Genomic DNA, 19,772 nt, shown 5'->3' with positions numbered 1-19,772 from the left:
ATATAGGAGTCTTGGCTGGCAGTTTTTCTCTTTTAGTAACTTAAATATATCATCCCACTGTCTTCTAGCTTCCATGGTTTCTGCTGAGAAATCTACACATAGTCTTATTGGGTTTCCCTTGTATGTGATGGATTGCTTCTCTCTCACTGCTTTCAAGATCCTCTCTTTCTCTTTGACCTCTGACATTCTAACTAGTAAGTGTCTTGGGGAACGCCTATTTGGGTCTAATCTCTTTGGGGTGCGCTGCACTTCTTGGATCTGTAATTTTAGGTCTTTCATAAGAGTTGGGAAATTTTCAGTGATAATTTCTTCCATTAGTTTTTCTCCTCCTTTTCCCTTCTCTTCTCCTTCTGGGACACCCACCACACGTATATTTGTGTGGTTCATATTGTCCTTGAGTTCCCTGATACCCTGTTCGAATTTTTCCATTCTTTTCCGGATAGTTTCTGTTTCTTTTTGGAATTCAGATGTTGTATCCTCCAAATCACTAATTCTATCTTCTTTCTCTTTAAATCTATCATTGTAGGTATCCATTGTTTTTTCCATCTTTTCTACTTTATCCTTCACTTTCATAAGCTCTGTGATTTGTTTTTTCAGTTTTTCTATTTCTTCTTTTTGTTCAGCCCATGTCTTCTTCATGTCCTCCCTCAATTTATCGATTTCGTTTTTGAAGAGGTTTTCCATTTCTGTTCGTATATTCAGCATTAGTTGTTTCAGCTCCTGTATCTCATTTGAACTATTGGTTTGTTCCTTTGACTGGCCCATATTTTCAATTTTCTGAGCGTGATCCGTTATCTTCTCCTGGTGTCTGGGCATTTAGTCAGATTTCCCTGAGTGTTGGACCCCACAGGTTGTAAGATTTTTCTGTGAACTCTCTGGGTTCTGTTTTTCTTATCCTGCCCAGTAGGTGGCGCTTGTGGCACACGTTTGTCTACGGGTTCCACCAGTAAAAGTTGCTGTGGGTCCTTTAACTCTGGAAAACTCTCGCCGTAGGGGAGGTTTGGCAGCCGAAGCGTCTTGGAAGAGTGCCAACTGGCCCGGGGGTCCGAACACGGGGAGGGTCGCCGGCCGCCGCATCACGGGAGAGCGCCCGACCAAATTTCCTAGTCGGCCCGGGGCACCAAGCATGGCGGAAGGGCGCCAGCTGTCGCAGCCCAGGAGAGTGCACTGTTCCCAGGCGGACCGGGGAGTCATGTGTTTGGAAGGGACCCCCTGGTCACCGTTCTCCGCAGTCTGGGGATTTCTGACCCAACTCTTTCAGTTGGTCTGGGGGGCCTCGCATGGTGGGGACGCCAGCCGCCGCGGCCTGAGGGGACTGCCTGCCCAATTCTGCCAGCTGGCCTGGGAAGGAGGAAGGGAGGGACTCCGGCCGCTTGCCGTCCCGCCCAGGAAAGCCCACGTCCCTCGGTGTTCTCACCGGAGCTGGTTCTCCCAGACAGTCAGCCATTCCAGGATGGGGTACGCTGTCCCTTTGATCTCCGTTGTGCGTCCGGGAGCTGCTCTGTATTGTCTCCACTCCCCCAGTAGCTGTTCTGCAGGAGGAAAGGTGAGGGTGGCAAGGCTGTCGAGGCTGGTGGTGGAGGAGCCGGTGAAAGCGGGGGAAGAGGGCACCGTGGTGGTTGGAGAGCTGCTGGAGCAGGAGGGGGAAGAGAGGGGAGAAGGAGGGCGGGCGGGTCGGCTGCTGCGGGGCGTGGGCGCCGCGCGGCGGGCCGGCGGAGAAAGAGAGGGGAGAAGGAGGGCGGGCGGGTCGGCTGCTGCGGGGCGTCTCCTTGCATCTTTAAAGCAACACTCAACCATCAAATAACTTATATTTGGAAAGACATCAGAATGTAGCTCTAATAGATAAGGATTTTGTTTTTTAAACATAACCAAATACTATTATTATACCCAAGAAACTTAAAAATAATTCCTTAAGACCATTTGATACGTGGTCCATGCTCAATTTTCCCTCCAAAATGTCCATCTAAAGGTCTGGAGATCTTAATTAGTATCTTTGAGTTTCAGTGTGGTACACAGAAGTAGGATGTTCGGTCGTTTTAGAGGAGAAGATGTGGGCTAGAAGAGATGGAGGAGGCTGGAGTCCGAAATTGTATTCAGAATTCTACGAACGAGCTCAGAGTTACCATAGGACAAGATATTTCTCCTGATTATGCCTCAGTTTTAACAACCTTTTGTCTTTAATGAGTTAATGACCTACGGCAGAGAAGAGTCTCACCTTAAAATTGAAAAAACCTTCTAAAGGCTTCAGATTAGTGTTTGTTTTTTTTTGTTGTTTTTTTAACACAATTGCACAGTGTTATCCTACCCTTTCTCACTCATTCAGCAAACATGGAATTGTCACCCCACTTCTAGCTTATTGTTCATGTGTTCTATTTGGTGACTGGTTGGTTCACTCATTCAATGCTTTTCCTCCACATAGAGCTACGTGCCAGGCACTGTGAGGGGCTCAGATTAGTCATAGCTATCATCTATTTAAATCAGGTCCTATGCTGGGTACTTAGGTTATTTTACTTATTCCTCACAGCAGTTCTTAAGGTAATCTTTGTTATTTTTATTTATTTATTTATTTTTTTGGTGCATGCTCCGGGAATCGAACCCGGGTCTCCCGCAGGAAAGGCGTGCATTCTACCACTGAACCATCCATGCACCCCATCCCCATTTTTATGACGAGGAAATTAAGTTCTAAGAGGTTAAGTAACTTACACACAAAAATGTGACCCAGCTAATATGAGGCAAGAAGGCATTTGAACACTAAGCCCACTTGTCCAGAAATCCCTAGTCTGTTCTAGTTTGCTGGCTGCCAGAATGCAAAACACCACAGATGGATTGGCTTTCAATGAAAGGGGATTTATTTAGTTCATGTATAGTTCTTCAGAGGAAAGGCAGCTGACTTTCCACTGAGGTTCTTTCTTACGTGGGAAGGCACAGGGTGGTCTCTGCTGGCCTTCTCTCCAGGCCTCTGGGTTCCAACAGTTTTCTCCAGGGTGATTCCTTTCTGCATCTCCAAAGGCCTGGGCTGAGCTGTGAGTGCTGAGATGAGGTATGCTGAGCTGCTTGGGCTGTGCTACGTTGAGCTCTCTCATTTAAGCACCAGCCAATTAAGTCAAACATCGTTCATTGCAGCAGGCATGCCTCCTAGCCGACGGCAGATGTAATTAGAAACAGATGAGGTTCATGTGCCATTGGCTCATGTCCACAGCAACAGAACTAGGTGCCTTCACCTGGCCGAGTTGACACCTGAACCTAACTACCACACTGTCTGAGCCACACAAAATTTGGAGATTAAATCTTAATAACTAGCTCATTAGCTATTTCTACCACACTATCATTTTCTGTGTCCTTAGGGAGTTTCATTAAATGTTATATCCTTCTTTGCCTCCAAAACTGTGAGACAATAAAGTCTTGTTGTTTAAGCCAACCAGTCTATGCTATTGGCTATAGCAGCCCTGACAAACTATGACAAAACTGTTACAGAAGTTTGAAGACAATGCATGGTTTTGCTCTGTAGTTCAGATATAATAATAATGTTCCTTTGTGATTTATATATTTTAATATATATTTTATATATTTTAATATGTAATAATCAGTATCATTTAATTATAACTATTATAACTTCTTGGGCTGTTTGAAAACTTTTATAACAACGTTCTTGAGATACAATTCACATGTCATTACAACTCACCCATTCATTGTACATTTCAGTGCTTTTAGTGTATTCAGAGTTGCACAGCCATTATCACAGTCAATTTTAGAACATTTTTTTTTCACTCCATAAAGAAACCTCGATCCATTAATTTCCCTCTGACCCTCAGCAATGACCAATCTACTTTCTCTCTATGGATTTGCCTATTCTGGACATTTAATATAGATGGAAGTATACAATATGTGGTCCTTTATGACTGACTTCTTTCCCTGAGTATATTGTTTTCAAGGTTCATCCATGTTGTAGCATTTATTAGTACTTCATTTATTTGAATGGCTGAGTGATATTCTATTGTATGGATATAAAACATTTTTTTTGTCCATTGTTTATCAGTTGGGTGACATTTTAAAAATCATTCTAGAGCTTTGCTGTATCAAATATTTATGCTTGAAATAAGTGTGCTACCAAATGTTACTTCTACATTTGGGTTACATAGAAATTTCTGTCTTGATACCATATTTCCTTATCTGTAATGACATTTTCCACCTCTCTATATGTTACTCAACCATATGAAGTCTTCCCTGAAACTTTAGCCATGTCTGAACTCCCTTATCAATTTAATCCTTAAGATTTTTAATCCGTACCTCCTAAATTTGCTCTTGTCTCCTCAACTGGATTGACAGCATTTTGAGTATAAGAAATACATGTTAGACATCTTCCCAAGAGGTTTAAAGTCCCTTTCAACACTAAGAATATTAAGTGTGGTGAAAAGGGCCTGTAAGAGCCAAAGTAGACCAGTTAATACTGCCTTGCTGTGACCATACTTTTCCAATTTAAACGTCTCCCACCCCTGCTCCTAAAAGTGTCTTGTGGAATAATATTAACATGACTATGTGGAAAATTGACCACATATTAATGGATAATAATCAGTGTCTAATGCGGAAAGGACTGATAAAATTTGGATTAAGATTTTTTTTTGGTAGGAAAAGATAATTTCTGCTTTGTTTTTTTTTTTTTTTCTTTCTTGGCTTTTAATAAGGGGATTTATTTAGTTACAGATTTATAGTTCTTCAGAGGAAAGGCAGCTGACTTTCCTCTGGCTCTCTCTGTCACGTAGGAAAGCACACAGTGATCTCTGCTGGCCTTCCCTCCTGGCTTCTGGGTTCCAGCCACTTTCCCTGGGGTGATTCCTTTCTGCATCTCCAAACATCTGGGTCAGAGCTCCGAGTGCTGAGATGAGATGAGGTGTGCTGAACTGCTGAGCTCTCTTCTGACTTCTTTCTGCTTTTTTTTTTTGTGGTGGAAGGGGTGGTTCATGGTCTGAGATTCAAACCTGGGTCTCCTACATGGAAGGCGAGCCTTCTACCACTGAACCGCCTGTGCACCTTCTCTCCTTTGTTATTTAAAAAGTAATATTTTAGGATTCATTGTGCTATGGCTCCTATGGAGCAAAATTTTGAAAATATTTTTAAAAGGGATGTCCACATTGTGGATTATATGAGCAGTGGATCAATTTATAGAGTTAATTTGAAACCTGGGAAAGATGTCAGTTAACTTGTAGTAATTGATTCCTGCTGGTTGCTTTGAACCCAGTTCTATGTTGAGCTTTCTAAGTGAAAGTCAGGGTAGAAATCAATTCAGCAAATCTTACATTTAACATGGATTGCTGCTCAGTGGATTCTCTAAGCCGCTGAATATGATGTTTCCCCAAAACACAACAAGCTACAGAGGTAGAAAGTTTGGTTAAAAAGTTACTCTGTAAACTTTTTGTTATGCCTGTCCTCTAGTTCTAGGTACTGATATTATAATGAAAGTCCATTGTATTTCTTATCATTTAACTTCAGCTTCATTATTGAAACTCTTCCTTAAGTTAGATGGGTGAATTATCCTTTAGGACTTGCAGAAAAAGAGGCTCTCTCCTCTCCAGTGTCTTTTTGTAAATTTTTTGAGTGCATGCATTTCCTTAGATACCTTCACAAAGATCTGACAAGATTTGGTGATAAGCAAATACAAGTAATTTAGGATCCACTTTAGCTTTACTTAGAATTTAGCAATTTACGTAGGAATATTTGCCATTGAAGGATGGATAAATATGTGATAAACTATGCAGTGATTTTTCTGCAGGAAGAGATTGCTGATGGGTAAGACTTGGATGCTATAAATTGGTATTACTTGCATTTCCACTGGGGTAATTGATCATAAGATTTAGGGTGTAACCTGTGAAAATGAAGCTATTTTAGGTGTTCTATGTGAAACTCATACACCTTTTGGTCTATCTGATTGCATAGATGTAATAGAAAAACCTAGAGAAGTAATTTAACCTATCTTTCCTCTTTGAGAGGTAATTCTATTTATCATTCCTCTTTCCCCCCCTTTTCTTTTCTTCATTTCTCTTTTCTACTTCTCTCAGAAACTAAAGTTATATAGAAGGATGTTCAATTTGGGTGTGTGTTTATGTGCAGGTGTCTTGTATATCCCACCTTTGGTGTAATTATTTTCTTTCCTTTCTATAAGATAAATAATAGTTTAGTATATGATTATAGTGAGACTCTCAGCTGTCCCAGTCAGAGGTGAAGAGTTATTGTTCTTATAGTTAATAATAGTTAATTTTTTTTGATGCTTACTTCATGCTGGGCACTAAACATTGTGCTTTTTAGTGCTAATGTAACCCCCCTTTGGTAGATAAGGAAACTGAGGCTTTTAGAGTTCAGTGATTTCCCAAATCCTCTTCTCACCTCTTAACTCTGTGCTTACTGCCTGTGGTAGTTAGGTTCAGGTGTCAACTTGGCCAGGTGAAGGTACCTAGTTCTGTTGCTGTGGACATGAACCAATGGTACGTGAACCTCATCTGTTGCTCATTATATCTGCAGTCAGCTAGGAGGCGTGTCTGCTGCAATGAATGATATTGACTTAATTGGCTGGTGCTTAAATGAGAGCACTCAACATAGCCCAGCTCAAGCAGCTCGGCATACCTCATCTCAGCACTTACAGCTCAGCCCAGACCTTTAGAGATGCAGAAAGAAATCACCCCAGGGAAAGTTGTTGGAACCCAGAGGCCGGAGAGAAGGCCAGCAGAGATCGCCCTGTGCCTTCCCACGTAAGAAAGAACCTCAGTTGAAAGTCAGCTGCCTTTCCTCTGAAGAACTATATGTTAAATCAGTAAATCCCCTTTTACTGAAAGCCAACCCATCTCTGGTGTGTTGCATTCTGGCAGCTAGCAAACTAGAACACTGCCTCCACATGTTCTTTCAGTAAATTCACCACATTTTTTAATTCTATAATTTAACACATTCTACTAAGGCAGGCAAAATTGGGGAGGGCTTCCTGATCAGGTCTTCTGGGCTGAAATGCCGAAACTAAAGTGAGTTCTGGATTTGGTTACAGCTTTTGCCTTAGAAGTAATCCTTGTGAGTTTCAATTTCCTTGCCTTTAAAACAAGGGAACTGGAACAGATAAATTTTAAGATCTTCAAATCTGTGGATCTTTGTCCAAATACATTAATTCAATATTGGCTTCATTTCCTTATCTAGGATTTAGAAGATCGAGACCACATAATTTGTTATCCTCTATTTTCCTCCCATTTAGATTTACATGTTTCTGGTGAGGCTGAAAGGGAGGGAAGGTTGTGCGTGAGCATCTGTGTGGAAGGAAGCATTCCAGGTGCATTGTGCACATTATCTCAGCTGACCCTCACAAACTCCCCTGTGGAATAGTCCTGTTACCGTCTCTAAAAAAGAAAGCAACCATACTATACCTGTGAGAAAACTGAGGCTCGGAATGATTGAATCACCTGCTCAGGTCACGTAGTCAGTAAGTGATAGAGCCAGGATTTGTAACCAATTCTTTTTGGCTTAAACTTGGTTCTCTTGACTGTTTCATAGTGTTTAACAAATTCCCTGTTTGTTCCTTTTTACTTAAATATTCAAGGGCATCTCATTCAAAAATAGTAGTAGGAAACTTTCTGTTGATCGAGTCATGCCTGAAAGAGAGTCCCTGTGTTACATAATGAGGTTGAAAACTAGCCAGTCACTTATGTAGCTCTCATTTGTAACTTCGTGTATATTTTCAGAACATGAGATTTTTCACCTGCTGGCTTATCTGAGGTGATTTAGCAAGTATCTGAATTTTTCTGATTTAATGAATTAGCCTGGCCTAAGGAACATGAATAATAATAACTTTGTAATTTTAGATTATATTTTCTGTCATGTGAGGTTTTCAAATATTTTTTTTACCCGTTATTTGTTATTTTTCATTTTCCAGGTAGAGAAACTTTAGCAGAAGTCAGAGTTACACCATGAATTCATTGGTGGCAGAAATAATAATAAACTTTGGATTCCTCTTTTTCAGCACCATATTCTGAACACTGAGTTCACTTGAAATATAGTATTATGGGGAGAAAACCCAACTATTGTACCCAGATGCTAACGCTGTTGATGATGATTATACTAATGATTATATCTATATTCTAATTACCGTTCCTTTACGTGTATGTATTTATGCCTCGTGATTCTCTAAGGTGGGTTATGGATGAGTAGGGTACTATTATTGCCATTTTACAGATGAGGAAGCTGTCTATCTCTGTTTTTCCTATTTGATAGAATGCATACTACTTCACCTCTATGAAGAGACTCTAACTCAGGGACCATTTCTCAGGATGATCTTTTGCATTCTTTTTAGTACTCAGTACAGAGCTGGCAACACAGTAACTGCTCCCTAAATTCTCTATTTCACCCATTGATGAATTGGAGCAGAGAGGTAGTTCTCACAGTATTGGGCCATGGAATTGATATTGGATCCTGGGTCTTTTCCCAGACAAAATAAAAATATGCTTTGCTCCCAGTTGCTAATTTTTTGGTGTTTAAGTTGCTAGATAAAATATAGGATACGCAGTTCAATAAAATACCTGGCTATCTTTTTCTTCCCAAATGCTATGTTGTAATCCTTGAAGAAGTTAAGAAAGTCTAATTTCATCTGACTTTATCCTATGTTCTGTCCTGATCCAGAAGCAGCAAAATAACCTCATGAGAGAATCAAGCATTCCTTCCAATATGTTAACTGGAAACTTACTAGTAATATGATCTAAGATACCTTGTGCCCAATTGCCTCCCAACTCTAAAATTCTTTAATTGTAAGTAACTTTCAAATATTTCTAAACCAAGCTTCCACTTTTTCAAATTGGAATTCTTGCTTCTTCCATCCTATATGAGAAGGTGGATTATGAAACATCTTCACAAGTGTGGTAGGAGATTCCCTAGTGTAATGTGTTGCCTTGGACTTCTGGAACTCTCAATGCAATATTGGCGAATGTTATGTGGTAATAGAAGAGTAAAATCCTTCCTTACCATTCTAGGACCCACAACGCTCCTTCCTATAATTCAGCTACTATACCTTTAACTACTTTGACAATTTTTCTCAAAAGACTCCTTTACTTTCTTTAGTTAATAAAATTCCAACTGCTTAGCCCCTTTCTCTCCCTGAATGTTGTCATATTAGATATGACACCATGAACTGCCACAGTGATCTAAAAACCTGGAGAGAGCTCACCGAGGACCAAGCTAACACCTAGGCAAAGCACAGGAGAACTGGGAGACAGCAGGAGAGAAAGACAAAAGGGACTGGGTCCTGATGTGCTGGATGGACCCCCGGATTAACCGACCTGGAACCATGTGACTTTGAGACTTGTTATTAGAGGAGAAGCAAGAATTTAATGGTGCACTGAGTGGGCCATCCATCCATCCATCTGTCTGTGCTGATGGAAGCCCGGCTGTGCACTGCAGTCCCGATGGAAGCCTGGCTGTGCATTGCAATCCATTCTCTGGACCCTGCTCTCCACCTGCAACATGTGCTATGTTAGAAGGAAGGAAAGTTACAGGATGAGATTGTAGATTTTTCACACAAATGCAGAAATTCCAATTTAGGAAAAGAAAAAATGTGTCCAAACTGTATAAAGAAAAAAATTGATATTTTGTCAACAAATTGAACATTTAGTATTCATCATAGAGTTTAATGAAGTAGTAGCACTATGCCTGACATGCAGAGGTTCTAAAAAATATTTATTTTTGCCTTGGGTTTTCACATTTCCTACAATTAAAATAATAATAATGTAGTAGCTATTAGGTGTTGTGCTTGCTATGTATTTTTTCCAAGCTAATTTTACTTTTCACATCAGTTTTAGGTATGCTGAAGATTGAGGAGAAAAGTGCAGAAACTTCCCAAGTATGCCTCCTGTCCCACACCCACCAGCAAAATGCACATGCATTTTCTCCCATGATTAACATCTTCAGTTGTATGGTGCACTTATTACAACTGATGATCCAACATGGATTCATTATTATGGACTCAAGCCCATAGCTGGGGTTCACTGTTTGCGTCAGGCAATTCTGTGGTTTTGACGAATGTGTAATGTCACGTATCCACCAGTGTGGTATTGTGTAGAGTGGTTCCATTGTCCTAGAAAAGCCCTGTGCCTCGCCTGTTCATCCCATACCTGACAACCACTGATATTTTGTTGTCTTTCTAGTTTTGTGTTCCCAGAGTGTCACAGAGTTGGAATCATGCAGTATGTACCCTTTTCAAATATACTTCTTTTATCAAAATGCCTATAGATCCTTCCATATTTTTTCATAGCTTAACAGCTCATTTCTTTTATCACTACGTAATATTCTATTGTATGGTATACTACAATTTGTTTATCCATTCACCTACTGAAGGGCATTTTGGTTGCTTCCAATTTGGGGCAATCATGAATAAAGCTGCTATAAACAATAACAAATTCTACCTGCTTAATACTATTTTATGGACTTCATTTGGGAGGGACTAATTCATTTCTGGACCCTTAGCTTTGAGACAGAAATATAATAATCCCTCACCTAATATGTATAGACTTTCCTTAGGTTCCTCCTCAAGCCTGCTCCTTTTTTTCTGTTCCCTGTTTTAGTTAGCATTATGTGTCACCATCCACATGCTAGAAATCTCAGCGTCCCCTTTGCTTCTCCTACTAATATAAACCAAATCCATAGCAGATCAGTAAGCCCTCTGCCTCTGAAACATTTTTTGAGTTTTGCGTCTGTACCTCTTTGGCCTCAGATAATCCACACCCCTCTTGAGCCAGTCACTCTGGACTGATCTGCCTCCTTCACATCTGCAGTCAATTCCTTCCGCAACACAGATCTCATTATGTTGATATTTTGTTGAAAGCTCTCTAATGCATTCTTTTTTCCCACTGATTACTCTCCAGTCTTCTTAGCATGACTCTTTTTTTTTTTTTTGCATGGGTAGGCACTGGGAATTGAACCTGGGTCTCCAGCATGGCAGGCGAGAACTCTGCCACTGAGCCACCGTGGCTCACCCTTAGCATGAATTTTAAAACTAGTCACAAAACTGTTTTCTACATTGATTTCCCACCACTTCTCCCCACACAGCAGGCCACTTAACCTGTCTGGAACACTTTATACACAAGCATCTCACCACATCTTTATTCATACCTTACTTCACTTGCAATTCTTTTTTTTTTCATCTTTTTTTTAATTGATAAAATCAAACAACATCCAAACATGAACATTCTTAGCATATGAATGTTCTGTACTTGGTGTGCAATCAATGGTTCACAATATCATCACATAGTTGTATATTCATCACCATGATCATTTCTTAGAACATTTGCATCATTCCAGAAAAAGAAATAAAAAAGAAGAAACTCATACGTACCATACCCCTTGCCCCTCCTCATTGACCACTAGTATTTCCCTCTATCCAATTTATTTTAACATTTTCCCCCTTATTATTTATTTTTAATCCATATTTTTTACTCATCTATCCATACTGTAGATAAAAGGAGCATCAGACACAAAGTTTTCACAATCACACAGTCACATTGTGAAAGCTATATCATTATACAATCATCTTAAAGAAACATGGCTACTGGAACACAGCTCTACAGTTTCAGGCACTTCCCTCTAGCCTCTTTAATACACTTTAAGCTAAAAAGGGAATATCTAAATAATGTGTGAGAATAACCTCCAGGATAACCTCTTGACTCTGTTTGAAATCTCTCAGACACTGACACTTCATTTAGTCTCATTTCTCTCTTTCCCCTTTTGGTCGAGAAGGTTTTCTCAATCCCTTGATGCTGAGTCCCAGCTCATTCTAGGACTTCTGTCCCACGTTGCCAGGGAGCTTTACAGTCCTAGGTAAAGTTATAACGCTACATGATGTCCCATGTAGCGAGGCGGAGAGCAGTACTTGCCGTGTTGGCTGAGAGATAGGCTACGTCTGAGCAACAAAAGAGATTCTCTGGGGGTGACTCTTAGACCTAATTTTAAGTAGGTTTAACCTGTCCTTTGCAGGGATAAATTTATTTCCTTTTTCTGTTTGTCACAGTCTTACTTGTTGCTGCCTCACTTCAAAAAAAGTTAATTGCTTGTTGCATGGCTTTACTGTCAGAGTTTTCTCTCACCTTAAGCAAAGCCAATATATGAAATTCTAGTCTTGTTTTAAAAATGGTCACAAAATAATTTCTTTAAACAAATTCCCAGCTGTATTTAAAAAAAAAACATTTCTGTACACAACAATTTGGTTTTCAGGAACAGTCCTGTAATAGTAACAAAAATTGTTTAGTATACACTCTGTCCTCCAGTGCTTTAGAGTGGACAGGTCTGGGCAGTAGTCAACATCCAGACCCAGCCAAGAACAGGTTGGGAGAATGGGTAAGTAGCTCAGGGGAAATCCTACAACTCTTCAGGTTCATTCTCCCTTGACTGGGCTGCTGATGCATCTGAATCCTGTTAACATCAAAGGCCAGGAGGAGGGCTGGGATGAGATGAGAAGCTATGGGCCAAAGACTCAGAAAGGAACCTGGTTCCAAGAGATAGAGCTTGTGGCAATTTATGACGATCGATGCCTATTTGGTTTTCAGAACATCGAGCTGAAGGTTGAAGTAGAGAGCCTGAAACAAGAACTCCAGGATAAGAAACAGAATCTGGATAAAACATGGTGAGTTGCAGTTTTAACCAGATGAGCTCTAGTACTTTCCAGAATGAGACTTATTAATCTGAGAGCAATAGATTTGGAACCACATTCCAAGAACTATTTAACTGAATATCTCTTTTAATGAGTTCTCTGGTGTTTGAATGTTGTGTCGATTTAGGAACTGAAACAATGGATTTCCATATGCTTTCTTTCCCTTGGGCTCTCTGTTGCCAAATCAGATAGACCTTACCCTATGTTGATAAATTCATAAAACCTAAGACTGTACACATCCTGTTAAACAGCAGTTCAACTAGCCAGGAAACACTATTAACCCTTCCACTTTTAGTAGAAAGAGACAAATGCAAATAGTCTTTTTCAGGGATTATAAGTGAACATTCTCATACACTGCTGGTGAGAATGCAAATTGTGACAACATTTTTACTTTGTGACATTATATATTAAAGTTAAAAATAAGAATATTCTTTGATCCAATATTCCCTAGAAGGAACCTACCCCTTGCAAAGAAGAGCACTAGTGTTGAAAGACACATGTAGAAGGATGTTTACTGCATCATTGTTAGCAATGGCCAACAGTTTGAGAAATATCCATTAATAGGGCCAGGGCTGAATAAATGTTGGTATTCCAATTTTGTGGAATATTATGCGGCTGTTACAAAGAATGAGTTAGCTTTATATTATTGTATTGATGGGAAACCCTTGATTGATGAAGTAAGAGGGGGGGAAGTGCCAAGTCATGTTTAACATATGAGCCCCTTTTGGTAAAGATAAACAATCCTACCTGTGTGTACATGTGTTTCCTTAATTATGGATAGAGAAAAAGCTGGAGGGTTGCACACCTAGATTCTTAATTACTCTCATCAGTGGAGTGATATTGGAGTTTTTGAAGGGGAAACTTGAATTTTAAAATATTTGTATGGTTAAAATAGTTATTTTTACAATTTATAGTTCTTACAATTTTTAAAAAACTTAATTTAAATGAAAATATTGTTATCAAAATAATTTTCAGATTATATCCTGGGATCAGTATACATTAAATCTGATGTGACATTTCTTCTGTGTCTACAGTATTTCTTAATATTTAGGATGAAAACCAGTAGAATCAGAATACTCAAAATTGGTCTCAATTTTGAATGGAATTACTGATCACTTATGAAGGCATTAAAGTGAGCTTATAGATTTAGAAAAAACTTATAGTAACAACAGAGTAATAAATTTTGACATTTATTTTGTTGCCTTTTTCCTTTTTAACTTTATGTCCTTTTAACTTTAAGTGGCATTATCCTTATTTTTACAAATGAGGAAACTAAGGGGCAGAAAATTAAAATCTTCTTAAATTTATGGCAAATCCTACATCTTCTGGCATCAAGTGCTCTTTTAATTTCGCAAAAGCTGTGGCCTCTTATATCAGTTTCTGGCTCAGTGACCTGAAAATGTGTTATAGTTAGTGGTTTTTTATATTATTAAAGAATATATGGTCAAACACGGCACCAAAGTCAATTCCTGAGTTTGCCTATTTGAAAGGCTTGGTTTATCCCTTGACTGTGTCTCTTGCACAATCAAAACTCTCCTACCTACAAAAGGCTCTATACTGACAAAAGAATTCCTTCTCTCTCTCTCTCTCTCTCTCTCTCTCTATATATATATATAGCCTCTTGGATGGTGCTGAGTAGTGTCCACTATCGATCAGAATCTTTTTAATCTTTTTTTTTTTAATACAGAGCACATTTTCTTTTCTTTTTTTTGCTTTTTAAAAAAATTTATTTATTAATTAAAAAAATAAAGAAACAAAATAAAACAACATACATAATCAGTAATTCACAATATCATCACTTAGTTGTGTATTCATCATTTCTTAGAACATTTGCATTAATTCAGAAAAAGAAATAAAAAGACAATAGAAAAAGAAATAAAACGAACACAGGAAAGAAAAAAAAAGATTATACCTACCATACCCCTTACCCCTTGCTTTCATGGATCACTAGCATTTAAACTAAATTTATTTTAGTATTTGTTCCCCCTATTATTTATTTTTATTCCATATGTTCTACTCCTTTGTTGACAAGGTAGGTAAAAGGAGCATCAGACACAAGGTTTTCACAATCACACAGTCACATTGTGACAGCTGTATCATTATTCAGTCATCCTCAAGAAACATGGCTACTGGAACACAGTTCTACATTTTCAGGCAGTTCCCTCCAGCCTTTCCATTATATCTTGAATAACAAGATGATATCTACTTGATGCATAAAAATAACCTCCAGGATCACCTCTCGACTCTGTTTGGAATCTCTCAATCATTGACACTTTGTCTCATTTCCCTCTTCCCCCTTTTGGTCGAGAAGGTTTTCTCAATCCCTTGATGCTAAGTCTCAGCTCATTCTAGGGTTTTTCTCAATCCCTTGATGTTGAGTCTCCGTTCATTCCAAGATCTCTGTCCCACGTTGCCAGGAATGTCCACACCCCTGGGAGTCATGTCCCACATAGAGAGGGGTAGGGTGGTGAGACTGCTCGTCATGTTGGCTGGAGGGAGAGGCCACATCTGAGCAACAAAAGAGGCTCTCTTGGGGGGTGACTCTTAGGCCTAAATTTTGAGTAGACTTGACCTATCCTTTGCAGGGTTAAGTTTCATATGAACAAACCCCAAAACTGGGGGCTCTGCCTATAGCTTTGGTTGTCCACAGTGCTTGTGAGAATATCAAGAATTCAACTTGGGAAAGTTGAATTTCTCCCCACTCTCACCATTCCCCGAAGGGGGCTTTGCAGATGCTTTTCCACTCACTGATCGAATCACTCTGGGATTCATCGGGATCACTCTGGACAAACCAACAAAATCTCATGTCCTACCTGAGATTCCAAGTACTTATGGCGTTCAATCAAACTATCTACATAAGTTATATTAGGAAATGCACTAGTCAAAATATAAATTTTGTAACTAATAAACATTTTTTGCTTTAGTCTCACACAGAAGGTGACATTTTAAAATATTAATTACCATCTATTTTCAGCACCCTGCAATAATGACATTCCTTTGTTCTTCCTCATGCAAAAGCATTTTTAAAATTGTACCTTGTACATTTCACTATTATTATACACTCTAGGCATTCCTAGATTATACCATCTCAATCTTTAATATCTATCTTTCTTTCTGATTTCATTTATGTCCGCAGCCCACCTCCCTCTATCTATCTCACATGCAGCTTCATTCAGTGTTTTAACATAATTATATTACAGTTTGGTAGTATTATGCTGTCCATTTCTGAGTTTTTATATCCAGTCCTGTTGCACAGTCTGTATCCCTTCAGCTCCAATTACCCAAGGGATCTTTTTAATCTTGAAGCAAATCCCATTTTGGCTTCATGGACACCTCCTGAGTTCCACTTGGCTTGGATAGAGCAGTTTTGATTTATAATGAGCCCATAAAGGTACAATATTGTTCTTTTCTCTCAGAACAAGAAGATGGTCCCTGATTCTCAACAAATGGCTTATGAAAGGAATAAAACCAAACCGGAATAAGATCATTCAGCACCTGATACTGTCCTAAAATTTCTAATCCTCAGATATTCAAGGGCAGCTGTTGTTAGTTATAAATAAGCTAGTGACACCTGACCCACTTTGTGCTAGTGCCTGGAGATTCATTCCTAGGGACACCAGAGAAGCAAATCTCAGCCAGAACCCTGAGATTCCATAGATTGAATGTCTGCTCACTGCAGTCCAGATTCGGGGCAATCTACCATAGATTATAGGCCATAAAGGAGTGCTTGTACAAATGGATATCCTGTCCCAGCAACTTAAATGGAAAGGACACTTTAAATCCAAACAGCAAGACAGGCAAGGAACTAGCAAAACACTCTGGGAAAGAAATCTAAATGGAATAGTCGTTTGAAGTGTTGAGTTCCAAACTATTTGATGATTACCTGCTTTCCAAATTAAAGTTCCTCTTGAAGTTATAGCAATGATGAAGACTCTAGGGAATTAAGTATAGTCTGCTTGCCAAGCAACAACAACAAAAAAAATTGAAGAGGTTGGAGAGAGCAGTTGCATAGATAATTGCAGAAGAAAAATGCTTCATTTTCCTTCTCATGAGTGTGACCCTGAACTACCGAAACAACCTATAAAGGTCCATTGCTGCATTATATGTCTGGTTCTGACTGGCTGATGCTCTGTGGTTTTAGGGCTGATGTGGAGAATCTCAACAGCCATAATGAAGCTGAGCTTCGGCGCCAGTTTGAGGAGAGACAGCAGGAGACGGAGCATGTGCATGAGCTCTTGGAGAATAAGATCCAGCTTCTGCAGGAGGTGAGTAGGAGTTCCAAAGGTCCAAGGCTATAGGTCTTCTTTCCCTCTTTCCGCACTGCTCTGCCTTCTGGCATTCATCTTTTCCCACTGTACTTTCCATCCCAAACTCATCAAATGTCCTGGGTCTTAGGGCTCCTACCCTAGGTGAAGATTTTGCAGTTTCTCAGGTGTTTTTATTTATTTTTCTTTCAGGAATCCAGGCTAGCAAAGAACGAAGCTGCACGGATGGCAGCTCTGGTGGAAGCAGAAAAAGAGTGCAACCTGGAGCTCTCAGAGAAATTGAAGGGAGTCACCAAAGACAGGGAAGATGTACCAGGAGACCAGGTCAAGCCAGACCCATACACTGAGGCCCTGGCCCAGAGGGACAGGTAGGTGTTTTGGTGCTCTATTCGTCACTTGTCTTTTGCTGGTTCTTGAGGCTGTAAGAGCATGTAACAGCTGCACTGTCCTTTTTTAAGGACTTACAGTGGAGCCTTCACCATCTACGAGACTTAATGGCCCTGACAACCAAAGATTTTCCTTTTAGGGATGACTCTTCAGTGACATCCATGAACAGAATTCACTTATTGGTAGTCTGGGACCTAAATAAGAAAAATAGTACAGTGAAGTAGTCAAATGGTGGCAAGCAAGAGGCATGAGTTAACTTTTCAGCAAGCATTTATTAAGCATCTGTTATATGCCAGATACAGTACTAAGTATAAGGTTACAGAAATGAAAGACCCAGTTCCTATAATCAGGGAATATGTTACATAAGGATAGTAAGTTCTTGGAGAGAAGTGACATGGGATGCTCAGAGGACATAAAGGATGATCATCTATTCCATACAAAAAGAGCAAGGTCTTGGGCCACAGTGGCTCAGCAGGCAAGGACACTTGCCTGCCATGCCAGAGGACACTGGTTCGATTCCCAGTGCCTGCCCATGTCAAAAAAAAAAAAAAAAAAGAGCAAGGTCTTCTGGAGGAGGTGAAATCTGAGCTGCGTCTTGAAGAATTAATAGGAGTCAGGTGAAATGGGTGTGGGTGGGGAAGGGAAATATTCTGTGAAGAAGGAGAAACCATGGAGTTGGACACCGGGTAGGACATAAAGTATTTCTATATAACTAGAATAAAGAGGTCTGGGGAAGACTAGTGAGAGGCAAGCTAACTGCTTGGAGGGGTTCAGGAAGGTTTAGCAGACAATATAGCATTTGGGCTGATTCTTGAAAGAGGAATAGGAGTTTACAAGATAAATTAGGTAGGGAAGAAGGAAAGGGATTTCTGGGTGGAAGTGCAAAGACTCAGTCATGAAAAACTAGTATAACTGTTTGTCTGGACTTTGAAGGCATATGAACATTCCTTTAGGCATTTTATTCATTCATTTGGTTGAATTCTGCATTCCACTCCCGCCTCCAATAACTAGTCTTGGCTCACAGACCCTCAAGGGGCACAATTTACCTTCATTCACATTTCACTTCCCTGCCACCCAAAACTAAACGCGTCTACTTTGTATCCCAGCTGTTTCTTGTTTTTGGATAAAATAACCAAATTTGGATCAGCTAAATCAGAACATGGGAAAATGTATACAGGTTCATCCCATTATTTACATAAAACTTTTGAGTTGCTGATAAATTTCCAATGCTTAAGCTCAGTCAGCCTCTTAGCTTTGCTCACATTGACCTAGATATCTAATCATTACCCTGGGCAAAAAAGAGAAGTAAGAGAAAAGATGAGTCAACCAACTGGACAGATGATTGACAAACATTTATGAAGCAAAACATTGGTATGCAAAAAAATCTCAGTTATGTCCTGGAGATATAATGAAGAATCAGATATAGTCTTTCTTTCTCTTGAGACTCTTGCAACCTAAGTACACAATAGTGCAATAAGTAAACAACTGCAGTGCAAGGTAGAACATATGATTTAAAAGAGACATGGCTATGAAAAATGTGTAAGAGGATTCACAGGAAAAATGGAAACAGGTTGGGGATATAAAGCTTGTTAAAGAGGGTAACATTTGATATGACTTGAAAGAAGGATTTCTCTCTACCTCTTTCTACACCTTAGAGAAAAAGAAATCTGCTCCTTTTTCTCTGTTTTCTTTCTCAAAATGGTACTATAGTTTCCCTATTTGCTTAAGTCCAGAGCTTGAAAGTTACCTTCACCTTCTCCCTTACTTCCTCCTTCTCCCCCGCCCACCTCCAATCAATTTCCAAGTTCTTTTACTTCTAGTTGATTAATATCTCTCCATTGTGTTTACTTCCCTTCATCTCCCCACTAGTGCCTTGGTTTAGACCACTATGATCTCCTGTCTGGATTATTGCAAGAACCTTGTCACTATTCTTTCTACTTCCAATCCTGCTCCTTTCCATTCTGTCCCAATCTAGTAGTTCAGAGTAGATTTGAAGTGGAAAATTCAACAACATTGAACTGGCAACAGTTTAGCCTCTTAGGTGTTTAATGCTGTGATGGGATGAAATGCTTTAAGTATCTTTTAATTGAAAAACACAGGTGAACATATTGGCCAATGCAATCTTTTCAAGACACAAATCTGATTGTATCATTCCAGAGCCATTTAAAAAGCTCTTCATAGGTCATGCCCTTGATCCTGAGGCTTACTCTTGTGAAACTTATGCGGGTAGCGGAGAAGCTTAGACTACCTATAGGTATGCCTAAGAGTTGCTTCTGGAGGACCTCTTTTGTTGCTCAGATGTGGCCTCATGCTCTCTAAGCCCAACTCTGCAAGTGAAATCATTGCCCTCCCCTCTATGTGGGACATGATATCCAGGGGTGAAAGTCTCCTTGCCGATGTGGGAGATGACTCCCAGGGTTGAATCTGGCCCTGGCATCATGAGATCAGCAATCCTGACC

At 39.7% G+C, this 19,772-nt stretch overlaps 1 protein-coding gene across 8 annotated transcripts in view; it reads left to right on the top strand.

Moving 5' to 3' along the window:
* Nucleotides 1-19,772, top strand: part of PDE4DIP (phosphodiesterase 4D interacting protein) — a 212,731-nt gene that overhangs the window by 63,158 nt on the left and 129,801 nt on the right. For all 8 annotated transcript variants that reach the window (XM_077119707.1, XM_077119716.1, XM_077119715.1 and 5 more), the window contains 3 exons: nucleotides 12,558-12,634; nucleotides 16,803-16,926; nucleotides 17,119-17,294. In XM_077119707.1, coding sequence (XP_076975822.1) covers nucleotides 12,558-12,634; nucleotides 16,803-16,926; nucleotides 17,119-17,294 — 377 coding nt within the window. The remainder of the gene's footprint in view (nucleotides 1-12,557; nucleotides 12,635-16,802; nucleotides 16,927-17,118; nucleotides 17,295-19,772) is intronic.

This window comes from Tamandua tetradactyla, chromosome 11 (genome assembly GCF_023851605.1).
Source record: "Tamandua tetradactyla isolate mTamTet1 chromosome 11, mTamTet1.pri, whole genome shotgun sequence".
Lineage (NCBI taxonomy): Eukaryota > Metazoa > Chordata > Mammalia > Pilosa > Myrmecophagidae > Tamandua > Tamandua tetradactyla.
This window is presented reverse-complemented; position numbering and strand designations above follow the sequence as displayed.